At 44.2% G+C, this 20,563-nt stretch overlaps 1 protein-coding gene across 1 annotated transcript in view; it reads left to right on the plus strand.

Annotated features, from left to right (window-relative positions):
• Positions 1-1,158: 1,158 nt before the first annotated feature.
• Positions 1,159-20,563, plus strand: part of LOC139280241 (cathepsin D-like) — a 37,680-nt gene continuing 18,275 nt past the window's right edge. Inside the window, exons 1-2 of the mRNA XM_070899870.1 lie at positions 1,159-1,284; positions 10,515-10,671. Of these exons, the coding sequence (XP_070755971.1) occupies positions 1,208-1,284; positions 10,515-10,671 (234 nt within the window). The 5' untranslated portion in view covers positions 1,159-1,207. The remainder of the gene's footprint in view (positions 1,285-10,514; positions 10,672-20,563) is intronic.

The raw sequence follows: 20,563 nt of genomic DNA on the forward strand, positions 1-20,563 counted from the left end.
CCTGATCTGCTGAGTGTTTTATTCTGTGAACAAATACGTTTCAGGGAAAAAAAATGTTAAACAGAAAAACAAGAGGAAATTTTGAGACATTTTCATTGAGAAGGCTGGCGCTCAGCAAACCTAGAATGAGTGGGATCATCATAGGCTTGAATAGGCTTGACTGGATGAATGGGGAGTGGGCGAGTGGGAGGAGAGGGTTAATCCGATGCAGCGTCAGGAGGTGCCTGGGGGACATGGGGCTGTACAACTATTTTGTTGTAATCTGTTAAAACATAAATCGCTAACTCAAAGGCCCCCTGATTAAAGGGGCACTTAAACAGAAACTTTCAAACAAATGCCTCCTTGTTTTTTTTTTGAGGGCACCAAAAACACAAATTATACAAGTGCCCCCCCCCCCCCCCCGGCTAAAAGGGGAGGGGCACTAAAACGACAAACTTAAACAAATTAAACTTTAGACATTACGTGGTTCAAATTAAAATATTTTAGAAAGAGAAGATTTTGAGACATGTTCCCTGAGAAGGCTGGTGACTAAGCGAGCCGAGACAGAGTGGGATCACCATGGCCTTGACTGGATGAATGGGAAGTGGGCGAGTGGGAGGAGGGGGTTAATGCGATGCAGCGTCAGGTGTCTGGGGGACATGGGGCTGTACAACGTATCAGTAATCAAGTGCCCCCCTGATTAGGGGGGTGGGCACACTCCAAAAACTTTTCAAGTGCCCCCTTGTTTTTTGGGGTTTTTTTTGAGGGCACCAAAAACACAAATTATACAAGTGTCCCCCAGCTAAAAGGGGAGGGGCACTAAAACGGACAAACTTAAACAAATTAACATAAGAAATAGGAGCAGGATATACAGCCCTTCGAGCCTGCTCCGCCATTCAATAAGATTATGGCTGATCCGATCATGGACTAAACTTTAGACATTAGTGGTTCAAATTAAAACATTTTAAAAGGAGGAGATTTTGAGACATTTTCCCTGAGAAGGCTGGTGCTAAGCGCGCCCAGAATGAGTGTGATCACCATGGGGTTGAGTGGATGAATGGGAAGTGGGCGAGAGGGAGGAGAGGGTTAATCCAGCCCAGCGTCAGGAGGCGGGGGAGGATATGTGGACATGCCGGGTTGACGCACAGCTGCAAGGCGGAGCTAGCGGGGGTTTTTGCGGCCGGTTTTATAAGGCAGGGCGTTGCAGAGAAAGCTCCGAGTCGCTGCGATGAAGCTGGGCGCTGTGCTGCCGCTGTTAGCGCTGCTGCTGGGGGTTGCTGGCGCTGTGTGCGGCGGGCTCTTGCGGTAAGGGGGCGAGCTGGAGAGGGGAGGGCTTCTGTTGCTGCTGTGATTGGAAAGCCTTGTGTTGTCTGGGCTTTGCACCGGGCCGGCTCAGCTGGCCCCCTCTCCCTCCTGCTCTCTCCAGTCACTCGCAACAAGATGTGTTGCAGGGCAAGGCGCTGGCCGCAAGCAAGAAGCACTGTTGGAATAATCGTATCTGTTGCTCGTGTTTGCAGCTTTTTTGTCTGTCTGTCTGTGTGTGTGTGTGTATCTGTGGCTTTTCTTGGTGAAAGTGGTCAGTGTAACCTGCCCACATTTACATGTAAACTGTTTATTCCTTCACTCTCTCTCAAGGAAATGTTGCATTTTTCTACTGACAAACCGTTGGTCAGTGCCCTAACATTTTGTGGTTCATTTTTCAATACTGGAGGAAAACAGTTGGATCCAGCAACTGTACTTGTTTCTAAGGTTTATTTTGTATTGCCATTTTTATACATTTAACAGGGTGACTGTGTGTTTGAGTTGTATTCTGTGTTACTATTTTTATACATTAATAGGGTGACTGTGTGTTTGAGAGATTTATTGTGTATTGCCATTTTAACAGGGTGACTTTGTGTTTTGAAAATGTTATATTTTTTCCCCCCTTCTAGTGTTGCTGACTTGCTGGTGTACAGTCAGCAAATCAATCCCCTGTGAGTTAGCAGGCCTGTGGTGACTTGCCTGGGTGCATCAGTTCACAGTGATGTTGGATGTTGGCAATCATGCCCTCACCCGACATCCAGTGTGGAGAGAAGCCCGAGTATTCCGAGTGTGGAACAGTTGTGTTGTACAGAAATATTCTCTGTCCAGTCAGGAAAGTAGACCTGATCTGTTTATAAGAAATTAAACAAAAGCTAAATCTGGAGCAGTACAATTTAAATGGAAAAAAATTGCAAAGTGCTGCAGTACAGAGGGACCTGGGGGTCCTTGTGCATGAAACACAAACTGTTAGTATTCAGGTACAGCAAGTAATCAGGGAGGCAAATGGAATGTTGGCCTTTATTGCAAGGGGGATAGAGTATAAAAGCAGAGCAGTCCTGCTACATCTGTACAGGATATTGTTGAGGCCACACCTGGAGTACTGTGTACAGTTTTGGTCTCTGTATTTAAGGAAGGATATACAGGTACTTGCATTGGAGGCTGTTCAGAGAAGGCTCACTTGGTTGATTCTGGAGATGAGGAGGTTGACTTATGAAGACAGGTTGAGTAGGTTGGACCTATACACATTGGAATTCAGAAGAATGAGAGGTGATCTTATCGAAACATATAAGATAATGAGGGGGCTTGACAAGATGGATGCAGAGAGGATGTTTCCACTCATAGGGGAAACTAAAACTGGAGACATAGTCTCAGAATAAGGGGTTGCCCATTTGAAACTCAGATGAGGAGGAATTTCTTCTGAGGGTTGTAAATCTCTGGAATTCTCTGCCCCAGAGAGCTGTGGAGGCTGGGCCTTTGAATATATTTAAGTTGGAGATCGACAGATTTTTGAGCGATAAGGGAATAAAGGTTCATGGGGCAGGAAAGTGGAGCTGAGTCCATGATCAGATCAGCCATGATCTTATTGACTGACGGAGCAGGCTCGAGGGGACAAATGGCCAACTCCTCCTATTTCTTATGTTTTTTATGTTTAATTGTGACAGGCCATGGAAATAGTTTCAATTTATGAAAGGCAAACTGTCGGGAACCTGTTCGGAGTAATCAAACTTGGAGTTGAATGGCGAAGGCTGAAACCTTTTCTTTAGAAAAATACACCAGTGAAAGTTGTGGTTGGTCGTGTGCTATATGTATAGTTGTGTTAAGTTGAACTAAACCACTTTTCCCCATCTTACCATGTGAATTACAAGATCCTGACAATTAGTTCATGGATTGGTAAATTCAGCACATGAATTTGATGCCTTGCAGTGTGAATGACATAGTGTAATTTGAAGGAAAGAGAGACTTGCATTAATAAAGTGCCTCAAAGTACTTTACATTTTTTTTGTAGGAGTACAGTGAGTTATGTAAACCAACATCCCAGCAGCTACCCAGTGTAAATACATCCTACAACCAGCTATGGTATTTGCTTGAGGGATGAATGTTGGTCAAGATATCAGAAAAATTCCCTGATCTTCATAGAGTGCTGAGGGATCTTCAATGTCCAGCTGGACAGGTAGACAGAACTGTTCTCATCTGAAAACGGTGACTCTGATGCTGCAGTAGTATAGCAACTTTGTGCAAACAAATCTTGGTGGCATAGCTATGGAATTCTAATTGATTAGTGCAATAAATATTTATCTTCTGGGCACTAATTCCACAGTCCTGCTTATGTGGGTGTGTTTCTTGGAATGTGGGTGACATGAGCAAGACAGTCTTTTTAAAAAATAAAAAAAAATGCATTTCCAGTTGCATTGAGAGTATTCCCCGAAGGATTTTTGCAATAATGCAGTAGCTTTCATGGTCATTACTTTTTCTGGTACTGCCCTCAAGTCCCACTGGATTCAGAGAAGGCTAAAAAAAAAAAAAAATTTTAATTGTGGAAGCTTTTGATTGGTCTTTCCCCAATTCCTCTGGAGTTTCTCATAAATCATCAATTTAAAATTGCTCAGCTGAGAATGAGGAGAGAGTAGGAGAAATTCCTTTTCTGCAGAGGGTTGTTTGAGCATGGAATGTTTTGCCATGGAGTGGTTGAGACAGGAACTATTGCCTCTTTTTTTTTTTAAAAGGAAAATTGGATAAATATTTTAAGTAATTGTTGATATAGAACTATGGGGAGAGAGTGGTATTTTGCAAATGATTCTAGCAAATAGCTGGCATGGTCTCTGCTGTATAGTTACCTCCCATAGTAGTCATCATCATAGGCAGTCCCTCGGAATCGAGGAAGACTTGCTCCCACTCCCAAAGTGAGTTCTTTGATGGCTGAACAGTCCGATACGAGAGCCACAGACCCTGTTACAGGTGGGACATACATTCATTGGGGGAAGGGGTGGGTGGGGTTGGTTTGCCGCGCGCTCCTTCTGCTGCATGTGCTTGGCCTCTTCACGCTCTTTGTGTTGAGACTTGAAGAGCTCAACGCCCTCCCGGATGCACTTTCTCCACCTCAGGCGGTCGTCAGCCAGGGTCCCCCAGGTATCAGTGGTGATGTCACACTTTACCAGTGAGGCTTTGAGGGTGTCCTTATAACATTTCCGCTGCCCACCTTTGGCTCGGTTACCATGAAGGAGCTCCACATAAAGCATTTGCTTAGGGAGTCTCGTGTCTGGCATGCGAACTATGTGGCCTGCCCAGCGAAGCTGATCGAGTGTGGTCAGTGCTTCAATACTGAGGATGTTAGCCTGGTCGAGGACACTGATGTTGGTGTGCCTGTCCTCCCAGGGGATTTGCAGAATCTTACGGAGACATCGTTGGTGATATATCTCCAGCGACTTGAGGTGCCTTCTATACATTGTCCATGCGTCAGATTCCTACAGGAGGGCGGGTATTACTACAGCCCTGTAGACCATGAGTTTGGTGGTAGATTTGAGGGCCTGGTCTTCAAACATTCTTTTCCTCAGACTCGTGTAAATCTGACAAAACAGACACGAAAAGATATGTGAACTGGATTGATGTGCTGGGTGGGTGATTGGAGCATGGGCAGATACAGCAGGAGCGGCGAGAGATTGTAGAGGGATGTGATCGGGGGCCAGGAGAGGCGCGAGTTCGGGGCCCAAAAGAGGTGAGGGCCCAGGGGCAGCACGGGCCTGCCCACACTGTGATATTTGTGCGCACTAGGTCCGTGTAGCAGAGCTGGTCTCCAGTCGTCCTGGTTAATCCTTGCCACTGGACCAAATCCTAGCTCTGTCAAGCCCACCTCACGTTAAAAAAAATCCATGCACTGTCATCTTCCACCCGTCAAGATGTGGTTCAGGACCTGGAATATTAGGTCCTTCATTGAAACACCTGTGAACTCATCCCTTTTTTGGCGTGGAAGCAAGTCATCCTCAATACGAGCGAATGCCTATGATGATGATGATGATGGTAGTAAACCTGTCTTCATTAAACATTCACCTAGCAGCTCTTCAAAGTCAATTTGGACAAGTATGTTAAGAAAAAGATTAAACGCATCATTGGCTCCAAAGCCACGGCAGCAGGAAGACAGACTAGCTGGGCCTATGGTCTTTTACAGCCTTCGAGGCGTTACGGGAACCCTGGCTCATTTACCTGTAGCCAGAGCTGCAGGAGCCGACCATAGCAGTGACCGTTATTGTCCGTCTAATCAGCTAATTCGGGCGACTGGGAGTTGAGCATGAGACGTTCTGCTACGTGGGAGACCCTCGACAGTCTGCAGTAGGAAATGATGTAAAGCAAAATGACCATGTACAGAAAAGAAAAGAGTTCATGTTGCACTGTTCTCTGCTGATGATTGATTGTGGTACAGTATACACTGAAGCACTTGCTCCATATCATTAACCGAACATGAAACCAGTCGCACTTGGCTGAGTGATCATCACCTGGGAGCTGTACCCTACTTTAGGAGGAAGAATAAAGTGAGACTTTTTTTTAAAAAGCTGACTTTTTAATGTTTTTTTTAAAATGCTAAAATTCCAGTTTATTTTAAATCTGATCACCATTCTCATTTTAGAAACATAGAAACATAGAAAATAGGTGCAGGAGTAGGCCATTCGGCCCTTCGAGCCTGCACCGCCATTCAATGAGTTAATGACTGAACATGCAACTTCAGGACCCCATTCCTGCTTTCTCGCCATACCCCTTGATCCCCCGAGTAGTAAGGACTACATCTAACTCATTTTTGAATATATTTAGTGAATTGGCCTCAACAACTCTCTGTGATAGAGAATTCCACAGGTTCACCACTCTCTGGGTGAAGAAGTTTCTCCTCATCTCGGTCCTAAATGGCTTACCCCTTATCCTTAGACTGTGACCCCTGGTTCTGGGCTTCCCCAACATCGGGAACATTCTTCCTGCATCTAACCTGTCTAAACCCGTCAGAATTTTAAACGTTTCTATGAGATCCACTCTCATTCTTCTGAACTCCAGTGACATTTGCAGTAGAAATGTGTGAATTGCAGAAGCTTGGCAAGTTGTCATTTGTTAGAGGTCTATCCTGTTATTTGAAAGGATTCCCTCGGGATTTTCAAGCATTGTAGTTTTCTGAACTAGATGAAGCAATGTCCCGGAAATGATCAGTAGTTCCGCAATTGGGAAGAGATAATTGTGCACATTCCAGTTGCAAGCTCCTAGCTTTTTTTGTGCCATGTTTGACATCAGAAGATTGTGTTCCTCTTTTTTTTTTTAACGTGCCGTGTTTGGTTTTCTGTAAATCGGTACACTGTGTCAGAAATATTTCTTTTCACCCCCAGTGCTGATCTGCACTAACTTGTGTACTTTGCGCAATAAAATGAAGCTCATAATATCTGTGGAAATTATAGTACTGTATCTTGGGTGTTTTAGAAAGCCTGAAGTTTTTATATTACAGCTAAATAAGAATCTTTCACTGCATACTCTCTTAAATGTTTAAAATGCATTGGATTTTTATTAAATTAAAAAATATTGTTGCGTTTTCTGTAGCTCACCAAAAACACGAGAAGGCCATTCCCGCCTTAATTTTTTGGTTCAGAAAGGGGAAAGTCGTTATTTTCCCCCTCTTTGCCTAACGCCTACCCTCTCCTATCTGCTGCAGCACCCAACTGGCTGGTTTATACCTCCAGTATCCGACATGGAAGTGTATGTATTACTAGTGTTTGTTTTATGTTAAACTTTTCCTAATGTCTGTCCTACCTCCTAGTTTGAATTTAAGTCTTTGTCCAACTGTAAAACTTGAGGTCGTGCTTCAGATTAACTTTTCCCCCCCCCCCCCAGGTATTATTTAATATCTCTGCAGCTTGTTACTGGTGTGTCAGAAGGTTGTGAGTTTAAGCCCCACAATACATCTGAGCTTGTAATTTAACTTGACACTTCTGCATTTGGCGGTGCCAACTTTCAAGTTAAAATATTTAACCGAGGGCCCCATCTGCCTATACGGTGGACGTAAAAGATCTTGTGTCGCTATTCAAAGAGCAGGGAAGTTCTTCTGAGATCCTTGCAGCATTCATCTCTCAGCCAACACCATCGAAAAATGGATTAAGTGGTTATCCATCTCGTTTGTTATTTATGGAACCTTGCTGTGTTTGCCGATGTAATGGTGACTTCACTTGAAAATTGATTAATTGGCTATGACGTGCTTTGGCATATCGGCAATATGTAAAGGTGCATTCTTTCATTCTGTAAGCTTCCTTTTTGAGGCTTAAAAAGTCCCAATTTTTCTCTAGCCTTCCTCATAACTCAGTCCTTTTTGATCCAGTATTCATGGCAGTGTTTATTAATTAGATTCCACCCAGCACTGTAATTTGGACCTTGAGCAAAGAGAATTGTCCGACCTTGAGCAAAGAGAATTGTTCATGTTGTTATTGCTGCAGGAGACATTAAACAAAAGTGAGAAAAGCGAATCATGTGTCCCAAAAAAAGGCCAAACCTTAACTGGTGTGTGAAATGAACAAGAAAAATAGCTGCACGAACTATCCTGCTCCCATTTTAGAAGGAGATAACTGGTTGACAAGCTTGGGACATTCCATTTGACCTCTCACTTTGAGGGAGTGCAGCGAAGGTTCACCAGACTGATTCCAGGGGTGGCAGGACTGACATATATGAGGAAAGACTGGATCGACTGGAGTTTAGAAGGATGAGAGGGGATCTCATAGAAACATATAAGATACTGACGGGACTGGACAGATTAGATGCAGGAAGAATGTTCCCGATGTTGGGGAAGTCCAGAACCAGGGGACACAGTCTAAGTTAAGGGGTAGGCCATTTAGGATTGAGATTTGGAGAAACTTCTTCACTCAGAGTTGTTAACCTGTGGAATACCCTACCGCAGAGAGTTGTTGATGCCAGTTCATTGGATATATTCAAGAGGGAGTTAGATGTGGCCCTTATGGCTAAAGGGATCAAGGGGTATGGAGAGAAAGCAGGAAAGGGGTACTGATGTGAATGATCAGCCATGATCATATTGAATGGTGGTGCAGGCTCGAAGGGCCGAATTGCCTACTCCTGCACCTATTTTCTATGTTTCTATAGCTCAAACTCATTCCAGACTTCAGATAAAATGCTCCTCTGCACCTTTTGCCCTGTCTGATGTAAGTTCGAGCTGCCTTGGTGCAGTTGTTAGCCCGTATGGATCGATGGCACAAAACTGCCTATACTTCAGCAATCAGTCAGAAATAGTATAGGGATGTTGTTCTGAGAACTTCTGCATTGAGGCTGAGTCTTCCTATTGTTAGGGCGTGCCGAAGGTTTCTTTACCCTACATTTGGTGACCTGGCTTAACACTGACATGGGGTGGCAAAGTATTCCATTTTTCCAACATTGGCACCTCTCGTAAGTGCTCATAGCGGATGCATTGACAGTCATTTTCCAACATTCCATTGACTCTGGATCAGTTCCTATGGAGTGGAGGGTAGCCAATGTAACCCCACTTTTTAAAAAAGGAGGGAGAGAGAAAACAGGGAATTATAGACCGGTCAGCCTGACCTCAGTAGTGGGTAAAATGATGGAATCAATTATTAAGGATGTCATAGCAGTGCATCTGGAAAATGGTGACATGATAGGTCCAAGTCAGCATGGATTTGTGAAAGGGAAATCATGCTTGACAAATCTTCTGGAATTTTTTGAGGATGTTTCCAGTAAAGTGGACAAAGGAGAACCAGTTGATGTGGTATATTTGGACTTTCAGAAGGCTTTCGACAAGGTCCCACACAAGAGATTAATGTGCAAAGTTAAAGCACATGGGATTGGGGGTAGTGTGCTGACGTGGATTGAGAACTGGTTGTCAGACAGGAAGCAAAGAGTAGGAGTAAACGGGTACTTTTCAGAATGGCAGGCAGTGACTAGTGGAGTGCCGCAAGGTTCTGTGCTGGGGCCCCAGCTGTTTACATTGTACATTAATGATTTAGACGAGGGGATTAAATGCAGTATCTCCAAATTTGCGGATGATACTAAGTTGGGTGGCAGTGTGAGCTGCGAGGAGGATGCTATTAGGCTGCAGAGTGACTTGGATAGGTTAGGTGAGTGGGCAAATGCATGGCAGATGAAGTATAATGTGGATAAATGTGAGGTTATCCACTTTGGTGGTAAAAACAGAGAGACAGACTATTATCTGAATGGTGACAGATTAGGAAAAGGGAAGGTGCAACGAGACCTGGGTGTCATGGTACATCAGTCATTGAAGGTTGGCATGCAGGTACAGCAGGCGGTTAAGAAAGCAAATGGCATGTTGGCCTTCATAGCGAGGGGATTTGAATACAGGGGCAGGGAGGTGTTGCTACAGTTGTACAGGGCCTTGGTGAGGCCACACCTGGAGTATTGTGTACAGTTTTGGTCTCCTAACTTGAGGAAGGACATTCTTGCTATTGAGGGAGTGCAGCGAAGGTTCACCAGACTGATTCCCGGGATGGCGGGACTGACCTATCAAGAAAGATTGGATCAATTGGGCTTGTATTCACTGGAGTTCAGAAGAATGAGAGGGGACCTCATAGAAACGTTTAAAATTCTGACGGGTTTAGACAGGTTAGATGCAGAAAGAATGTTCCCAATGTTGGGGAAGTCCAGAACCAGGGGTCACAGTCTGAGGATAAGGGGTAAGCCATTTAGGACCGAGATGAGGAGAAACTTCTTCACCCAGAGAGTGGTGAACCTGTGGAATTCTCTACCACAGAAAGTAGTTGAGGCCAATTCACTAAATATATTCAAAAGGGAGTTAGATGAAGTCCTTACTACTCGGGGGATCAAGGGTTATGGCGAGAAAGCAGGAAGGGGGTACTGAAGTTTCATGTTCAGCCATGAACTCATTGAATGGCGGTGCAGGCTAGAAGGGCTGAATGGCCTGCTCCTGCACCTATTTTCTATGTTTCTATAACTTTAAAACTCAAGAAATGGAGGCAAAGTGCAGGTGAAAGATGGTCATCTGCTATCAAAAGCAGTTTGAGCCCGTTCTGGTCTGTCTCTCCCCTCCGATGACATGATGTTCCTTGTTCCTACAGAATGATTCACTGGTTTCCCAGCTGAGAACTTGCTGATTGAGACCAGCGACTTTGCGTGATCAATAGTTCAAATCCAGTCTGTGATGAAGAGCTGCTGTCTTAGATGCTTGTAGCTCTGAGAGGTAGGGAATGTGTGATCAAAATTTAGTTTTGTTTTTGCAGAATCCCTTTGAAAAAATTTCGCTCAATTCGACGAACCTTCACTGATTCTGGGAGTCGCATCGAAGAGCTTCTTGCAGGAGACCGATACTTCAAATACAATGTGGGCTTTCCACGTAGCAATGGGCCCACCCCAGAGATACTGAAAAACTATCTTGATGTGAGTACAGCCTCTAACACTAATGTTAAAGGGGATCTGACAGCATAGATGGGAAATTGGCTAAATACCAGAGAATAGTAGTTAATAGATGTTTTTTTGGATTGGGGAGAGGGGAAGTCTTATTTCCCAGTGAGCAGTGTTGGGATAATTGCTCCAAATGTATATAAATGTTTGGATTCTGGTATAGAAGGCATAATATCACAAATTTACAGACGACGATGCATTTAAGGGGTGCTAGATAAGTACATGAGGGAGAAGGGAATGGAAGGATTTGTTTAGCACAAGATGAAGTGAGGTACGAGGAAGCTCGTGTGGAGCATAAACACCAGCATGGCCATGTTGGGCTGAATGGCCTGTTTCTGTGCTGTAAAATTTGATGCAGCACTCCTTCAGTTCTACTTAATACTTGTTTGGTCATTCATTATTGTGCATGATTCTCCTTGCAACAAGGCTCAAGTCTCAAATTGCGTGAGTTAACCTCCATCCCCCTGCTCCATGGCTCGGATCTTTCATACACTGCCAATGTGGCCATTAGTAATTTAGCTTTTGTGTGGTATGTTAAATAATATACTTGCAGCTTGAAAGGTGGTGTTCTGGATAGTGGTCAGTGTTGCAACGTGAGTCTTTCTACAATCTTCAGTGCAGAATTTGCCACTCCAGTAAAAAGGTACATTGGTAAAAATTTCTTCAGTGAATTGCGTATTGGTGAAACGTGTAAGGGGAGCTTGGGGTGTGGGTTCGAATCCACACTCCCCTGAGGTTCTGTACGTGCGATTTATGAGGATGGGTGAGTAACGAGGCACCAGACACAGTGGGTAAGAGTGCAAAATGGCTAATGTTGTTTATTTAGAATAGTAAACACAAAGATAGAGGGCATAGGAAGAGGTCGTAAATAGCAGTAATGGCACAGTCTCACTGAACAACACGAAAAATCTCACAACAGGGAAGGGGAAGATAAGAGGTTGAAACATTCCACTCACACACAAACCCACCTCCCACTTCCACCCTTCTTACCAATTCCTATCCTAAATTGAGTCTGTGAGGGGGGGTTTGGGGTATACTCTCAATCCTATCAACTCCGGGGTTCTGGGGGGCACTTATTCCAGCTCGGGGTCCCTCTGGGGTGGGCTTTACGTTGTTGGTCTTTTCGGCTTTCCTCCTCGATGTTGCGTCGGTTTCTTCTATTTGCCTCTTGGTTGGCTCCTAAGCAAAAAGCTGTTGGAGTTAAGCACACCTTCCCCAGAGCGAGGGCCTTGTGAAGAGCTGACTCAACTCCCCTTTAACTCAACTCAACCACAATGAAAACTAACTCCCACCTTCTTAACTCAACTCTACAACTCAATGCAAAAGCTGACTCCAACCTCCAACCTCCCAACTCTGACCTCCAACCCCCTTTGTATGTTTTTGCAGCTTTTTTCTTATAGTTCGTTCATCTTCGTGCCAAAACTGCATGCCATTGTCTTGGGTCTTCCTTGAATAAAAAGGGGTGTGAATGGCAGTTCGATGTGTATCGATCTGTCTGGAATGGGAGATTAGCCACACCTCCTGTATCCTGTCGCTCGCTGATGGGGTGAATGAAGATGATTGTTCACTATCTCGACAGAGGTACCACTCTGTCTGGGCTGGCCAAAATGATTGTATCAGACCTGTGGGCCTTTTGTTTAATTATTCAAACTGATACCCATTGTGTTGCCTTGTGTATTACTGGGGAGATTTTGCCTGGACATGTTGCCTCTTCTGTGAGGATTTTACATGAAAAGCTGGAGAAATGTCCTTTTTAAAATATAAAGTTGCCTTGTATCCATTTTCCTAGAAGAACCAAATGTACACTCTTCCCCCTTACGGCAGCTGGCTCATCCCCCGTCCGGTTCCGTGCCCCTGCAACACTGTCTGTTACTGTACAGGGTGGCCAGAGTCCCATCATCCTCTGCGGTTTACAGGCTGTTGGCTGCAGTTGGTCATTTTAAACATGGCATCTTCCCATTCTCCCTGCCACATGTCTCCGTGGTTGGTTTTGCAGAACCTTACAAAAGTGACTATTTTTGGTGGCCTAAATTTTTACATTTGTTTATCTTCTCTCCTGATCTTTTCTGAAGGGAACAATATGGCGGGTAATCTGGTTTTGTGTTATTATGAAATGTTAAAGTTATCCACTGAACATTAAATGCAGCACTTTGTAACACTGTCTCGCAGGGCCTATTCCATTTGAAACTGAAGGCAATTAGATTAGTTTTACACATCATTCTATATGGGTTCTTTCCCTGCAGCATACAAAACAAAACACCTCTTCCCTCTCTTTTTCCACCCCCCCCCCCCATCTCACCTCATTGGTATAGAAGCCATCTCATCATCATCGGCAGTCCCTCGGAATCGAGGAAGACTTGCTTCCACTCTTAAAATGAGTCCTTAGGTGGCTGAACAGTCCAATACGAGAACCGCAGTCCCCGTCACAGGTGGGACAGATAGTCGTTGAAGGAAAGGGTGGGTGGGACAGGTTTGCCGCACGCTCTTTCCGCTACCTGCGCTTGGTTTCTGCATGCTCTCGGCGATGAGACTCGAGGTGCTCAACGGCCTCCCGGATGCACTTCCTGCACTTAGGGCGGTCTTTGGCCAGGGACTCCCAGGTGTCAGTGGGGATGTTGCACTTTATCAGGGAGGTTTTGAGCCATATAGTGTGGTACTGACCTATGCAGACAAGAAATCCTTAACAATCTTCTAACCTGCTTGCCAGGCTTTGTGTTGGCTTAAGATGGTGAGCACCGGAGGCTATTTGATGGAGGTTGTTACAGGCCAATCCCAATTCTAACCTCCTGCTGTCCACACACTTGGACTTTTCGGTACCGGTAGGATCCTTGGATAGTGATCAAAAGAAAGAATCCAGGCTAATTGGAGTGTGGTGATGGCTGAGATAGAAACATAGAAAATAGGTCCAGGAGGCCCTTCGAGCCTGCACCACCATTCAATAAGATCATGGCTGATCATGCAACTTCAGTACCCCATTCCTGCTTTCTCTCCATACCCTTTGATCCCTTTAGCCGTAAGGGCCACATCTAACTCCCTTTTGAATATATCTAACGAACTGGCCTCAACAACTTTCTGTGGTAGAGAATTCCACAGGTTCACAACTCTCTGAATGAAGAAGTTTCTCCTCAACTCGGTCCTAAATGGCTTACCCCTTATCCTTAGACTGTGACCCCTGGTTCTGGACTTCCCCAACATCGGGAACATTCTTCCTGCATCTAACCTGTCCAATCCCGTTAGAATTTTATATGTTTCTATGCGATCCCCTCTCATTCTTCTAAATTCCAGTGAATATGAGATCCAAGACCTTTTTGATGTGTTATACCAAATTCTGCAGTATGTTATAGAAGCCATGTTTGTTTTTTTGTGTTGTAGAGAACAATCTTATGTAGTGATGTGTATAATCTATCTGCTTCCAATTGGCTCTCCCAAGACAGCATTACGAAGTGTGGATGTTCAGGGGATGATATATTTCATGATTATTCAGCTATGAGAGTAAGCCAGAAGTCATGGGTTGTGTTGTGGTAGTGTAAATGTGTTTGGCATCAGGATCAGCCCGGTTACCAGTGGGAGTGCAATACTCCCCAACTCAGCATTAACTGGCCAAACTCCGACACCAGCTGACTGTGGCTCAGCAAGTTGCGACACAGGCAGAATTGAAGGAATTTATCTTGCGTCATATTTGAGATCCGTGGGGAACATCAGATCTATAATCACGTCGACGGGTTTCTGTATTTTTTTTTTTTGTATCTGATGGGCTCCAATCGCTCTCCCTCCCCTCCGCCGCCCCCCCCCCCCCCAGGAAAAAAGACAAAGAATATAAATTAGAAAAGGAGGGGGGGTGGGGGTTTGTGAGCTCGGAAAGGAGATGGATGGAACCCAGAAAAGGAGAGAGAAAAATGTGAATTTGAATGGACCAAAGGGAGGGGGGGGTGGGGGAGATAGAGAACCAGTCAGAGGTAGGGTGGGGGAAGAGAGCAAGGGAAGGGATATGGAGAAGAAGAACAGGGCATTAAAAGGTGAAGGGAAGGAATGGAAAATGAAATGGATGGGGAGAGAGGGGGTGGGGGAGAAGGTGGAGGGATTGGGGGGAGCAAGGGGAGAAAAAAGCAAAATGCTTTTTACTAGACATACTAGTACACATCCAAAGCGGTGAGAGAGGATGAGATTTATTTTGTAGACTCGACTAGTTGTAAACACAAAATACAGTGACCGAATATAAAAAAAATACCACTTTATTCTCGCAAAACGTAGGTCTGCCCACCATTGCCTCCGGCTCCAGGATTCCAATGTGTTGAGAACATTGGCAAACTTGACTGAAAATAAAATTGTAATAACAGTACCTGTTGAAACTCATTTTGACTGGGAGCATTTGCAGTAATTACAGCCCAGAATCTTTTTATTATTTATTAACAGCAGTATTGCTGTTATAAGCCTCTCGTGCATTTCTGCGCAACGGTAGATCTCACATTATCAATGAGCTGAATGGCCGATTAAATTATTGGCTGCAGGAGCAACATCGGGGGAGAGGACACATGAACACCTCTTCAGATCATGCCCACGGCTGTCTGAAGTAGCAGATGTGACCTAATTTTTAACCTCTCATTCTAAAGAGTATCTCTGACAATGCAGCACACCCTCAGAACTACATTGGAGTGTGAGCCTAAAGGGTAGTACATAGGCTTGTACTCGAGGGATTTGAGCTCTGTTTGCTTACTCAAGGTGAATGTGCTACCAGCCGCCCCAAACTGATCCTGTATCATGTACAGTCAAGCACAGGACATTCGCGCATGCTTGTTTATGGTAACCATATGTGTTGGCAAGGGTGTTGTCTAGATAAGAGAAATGGAAGTCTATTGCAGGGTCAAAATGCAGAATTAAGTGAAATTAAAATCAGTATTTCACCTTTTTTGAAACTTTAAAAAATTCTTCAAATGAACACTTGTAAAGTTCACTGCTTGTTCGGCAGCAGTTGTAGATTGAGTCAGTTTGCTTGTACCTTGAATAAAGTGTTCACGAAATTGACTTCTTTAAACATCTTGCTTAGCTCCACTTAACATGTCGAAACATGTTTTTAAAAAAAAATACTGCATGGTCACTAATAGTGAATTTACACAATGTAAGTGCAGTTTAGAAAGGATGACTTGACACTGCATGTGACTGGCTTAAAGGCATCACTTGGCTATCAGCTGACATGATTCATCATGTCAACATTAGTGTACTATAGTGTGTGGCTTTTTACTAGAGCAAGAAACAATAGAAGGGTCTTTGTGTCCATAGAAACTTGCAATGCAAGGTATGTGGTCTATCGTGACCTTGCTGGCTGTTTACTAGAAGGAAAATGATCAGTTCTGCACTTAGTACCCATGGTTTTATATTTATATCTGCTTCAAAATGTTGATATGTTTTTCCGTTGAAATGGAATGGTGTCTACATCAACTATGCAGAGAGTGGTTGGAGCAGAGAATGCTTTAACATCCTAACCCTTTCCCCTCGTCAATTAGGAAAATGATAAAATTGATAACTGCTCATCAATTCCTTGTACTCTGCCCCAGGTTCTATAATCAAAATGCTACAGGTCTTTTTATGGCACTATACCTGCACACGGTCTTCAGTTTGTATTTGAAATTAGATCCAGATGTACTGTTACTGGCGCACTGTGAGACATACTCCGTGTTTTCCTCATGCTGATGTTATAAAGCAGCTTCGATTGAAATGTTTTGTATTACATTTTAAGCTGAAATATCCGCTACTGAACTTGATGAAATTTGGACTCGTCTATTGAAGCACCAACATTCTTCACTTTGAATATTTCACGTTCGACACTGAACATTGACATGTAGCATTCCTGGCACTTGTATAGCAAAGGGCAGGTACCCAGCTTCCTTCACTCTGCCCCAGCAATATTTCTTTACCCCTCTCTTGCCCACAGAATTCATCATTGTGGTCTTTCTGCTAAATCTACCACTTAATGCTATCTGGTGCTGAATTATGGGCAGTTTGTACCCGAGGCACTAGTTACACTTGGCAATTTCTTTTGGGAATAAAATGAATCTTACAGACTACCGGACATTGATTCCAGAATTTAGATGTTCAAGGACAATTCTGACTGACTCGAGCCATCTTGAGTTTTGTTTTGTAACTCACCATAATATATCAGCTAGAAGTTTTAAAATCCCCTTTCTTTACTCCTAGCCACAAGTGCCCTTGTCCATTATAATGTTTTTCCACAGTTGCTGTTTCTGGAGACTGAACACATCTTGAGGACTCCTCCCTCCCCCCTCCCTCCCCCCAGTGTTTCGAGAGAGAAGACACTGCTGATAACTAACAAACAACTTTTTTGTCACTGGGTGGGTGGAGCAGACAGTGCGTATAGATTATATCAGCGTATAGATTATCAATTCTGTTTTTTGCCAGCTATTCTTTGAGTGCCTCCCACCAGCCATTGGGAACAGTCGGACAGCTAAAAATTAAGTTGCAAACTGCAGTGTTCAAACAATTGCATGTGTGCCAGTGCAGTTTGATGCTGAAAAAAAACCTGTCAACCACAAATAGGTGTGAATAAATTCCAGAATACCAGCATGTTGGTGGCTTCCACTCAAAACAGTTCTGTCATAAAAAGAAGATAAAACAAAGTCAGGCCAAAGTTCAAAGTATCAGCTGAACTGTTAAATGGGGACTATTACAATGTAGGATTATACCACCTCAAGTTGGAGGTATTCCTGGAGGGTTGATCACATGACATCTGGACACATGACACTCATCCACAGTTTGCAAATGTTACTGTAGTTATCATCTTTATAAAGCTAGAGTCCCCTATAGTTGAGTCTCTCTTTTTTGCATGTGGTTTTGTCAGCAGCTGTCACATGACGTGCTCTGATAACCAGAGCTAGAGATGAAAATGCCTGTTACAGTTGGTACTGAACAGCAGAGCTGATCCCCAGCAGTAAGCTCGGTCACATTACTTCTGATGCAGGATATGAATAGTGGCCGAGTCACTCAACATGATGAGGAGGTTAATTTCGGGCACGTGCTCTTCATGTGCCTACCGAAAGTGTTGCAATCAATTTTATGATTCTTGAGATATGTGTAGCTTGAAGGACCTTCAGTCTAACCAATTTTCTTTTTTAAATGGCATTTTAAAATGTAACTTAAAACCTAGAAAAGGTTTTGTTTTTACTATGGTTGTAAAAGTCGTACATGAAGTATAGTGAATGGTTTATCTGGTGGGTGATGAATTTGCCTTTTTCCACATACTATGAAGGCCCCTATCTCCTGTTATTTTTTTGAACATCTAGGGACTTAGACACTGGGCACAGTTACCCATCTAATACAATTCCTTCAGCAAAAAGATTTTTTTTAAATCCACAATGCTACTTCTAGCATATTCTAGGGCAATCAGTTTATTTAATTCACTGACGTGCTTTTAGATTTTTTTTTAATTGTTCACTCATCTTTTTTCCTCTTGTGCTTTTTACTCCCTCATTCTTGCAGTCATTCTTCGATGCTTTTTAATTTTAGCAGTACAGGTTGAACCTCTCTTATCCAGAACTCTCGGGACCCGGCCGGCTCTGGATAAGGGATTTTTCTGGTCGAGGGGTGGTCACGTTAAATTGGATGGTGCAGGCACTGAGCAAGGGGATATCAGGGCTGGCTGACTTGGGCTGGGAGTGCAGCAGAGAGATCATGGGGCGGGGGGGGGGGAAAACGGTGGATCGCGGGGTCAGGCCAGCGATTGCGGGAGTCGGCAGCGAGGAAGGACTTCGACTTGTTCATGTCGGAGTTCTGCGCAGGCGCCCCCCCAGTGGCCGGGAATGATTCTGGACAAGGGGTGGTTCTATACCACTTTTTCAGCTGTCAACGAGCCAAAGTAATGGAGAGTCACTGAGAACCCAACTTCACTTACCTGCCGTGTTCCCCGAGGGACGGCAAACTCGTCCAAAGGGAGCGGAAGGAGCAGCGTGGAGGAATGCCTCTCCAGCGAGCAGCACGTGCCGCAACAGGAGAGAACGGCAGTGAAAAGGGAAGTCACCAAGGTCCAGGTTGGTGATTGGAGCGCGGGCAGATACAGCAGGAGTGGCGAGGTCGGGGCGAAGGAGTGGCGAGAGATTGTAGAGGGACGTGATCGGGGCCCAGGAGAGGTGTGAGTTCGGGGCCCAGAAGAGGCGAGGACCCTGGGGCAGCACGGGCCAGCCCACACTTCGCCTGAAATCTCCTCCTAAAGCTCTCCCTCTGTCTACCCCTCTCTCTCTTTTAAGACACTCCTTAGAACCTACCAAGCTTTTAGTCACCTGTCCTAATAGCTCCCCATGTGGCTTGGCGTTAAATTTCATCTATCGCTCTCGGGGGAGACTAGAACTAGGGGGCTTAATCTTAGAATAAGGGGCCGCCCATTTAAAACTGAGATGAGGAGGAATTTCTTCTCTCGGGGTTGTAAATCTGTGGAATTCACTGCCTTAGAGAGCTGTGGAAACCGGGACATTGAATAAATTTAAGACAGAGATAGACAGTTTCTTAACTGGTAAGAGGTTATGGGGAACGGGCGGGGAAGTGGACCTGTGTCCATGATCGGATCAGCCCTGATCGTATTAAATAGCGGAGCGGGCTCAAGGTGCCATATAGCCTACTCCTGCTCCTATTCCTTATGTTCTTATGTGAAGCACATTGGAATGTTTTACTACATTAAAGGCACTATATAAATGCTGCTTGTTGTTGTTTGTTTGTTCTTCGGAACCCAACTCCAAGTTTGAATCCTGTTCTTGAAATACCAGCTAACTAATCTCCCTCTCCTTTTATACAATCACTCTTGTTACCTTTTTCAGCCAGCTGTGGTGTACTGGCATTCTTTCACAACACTGGCGTAGACCTATAATTACTGCAAAGGCTTCATTCTTATCTGAGCTGTCTCAAGGTTGTGGACTGAATTCATTCTTTTCTTTGTCCTGTAATTTGTATCCCCTTTCTGCTTAACCTTATCTTTCTGTTCTGGCTGATTTGCTGAAAAATATGTTTTCCACGTTTCTAGCTGGTAAAGTGTGTAACTGCCTACATGCCTTAACTAAAGCTAACTTCACTTGCTCATGAAGCCTACATTAGTCATATTGTCATTGTTTAATAGTAAATCTGTATAGAAACACATTTCTTTTCCAACTCCAGTTGCAATTTCTTGCAGTAGAGGAATGCAGCTAACTGCATATACACAGACAGACAGTTATGTTGTTGTCACGGAGTATAAATAATTTGACCTCGAGGAAAGTAAGTGCTGTAGAGCCATGACTACTGTAAATCTCTGGGTTTAGGTTACATAAGGACCTAAGAAATAGGAACAGGACTAGGCCATTCGGCCCCTCGAGCCTGCTCCGCCATTCAATAAGATCATGGCTGATCTGATCTTCTACCTCAACTCCACTTTCCTACACTATCCCCATATCCCTTGATTTGTTTAACATCCAAAAATCTATCGATCTCTGTCTTGAATATACTCAATGACTGAGCCTCCACAACCCTTCGGGGTAGAGAATTCCAAAGATTCACCACTCTGAGTGAAGAAATTTCTCCTTTAACTCAGTCCTAAATGGCTGACCCCTTATCCTGAGACTGTGACCCCTGGTTCTAGATTTTCCAACTGAGGAAACATCCTCCCTGCATCTACCCTGTCAAGCCCTCTAAGAATTTAGTATGTTTCAAATGAGATCACCTCATTCTTCTAAACTCAAGAAAATACAGGCCTAGCCTACTCAATCTCTCCTCATCGGACAATCCTCCCCATCCGAGGAATCAGTCTGGTGAACCTTCATCGAACTCCCTCAATGGTAAGTATAGCCTTCCTTGTGTAAGGAGACCAAAACTCTACACACTGCTGTGGGTGCGG

Source organism: Pristiophorus japonicus, chromosome 14, assembly GCF_044704955.1.
Source record: "Pristiophorus japonicus isolate sPriJap1 chromosome 14, sPriJap1.hap1, whole genome shotgun sequence".
NCBI lineage: Eukaryota > Metazoa > Chordata > Chondrichthyes > Pristiophoridae > Pristiophorus > Pristiophorus japonicus.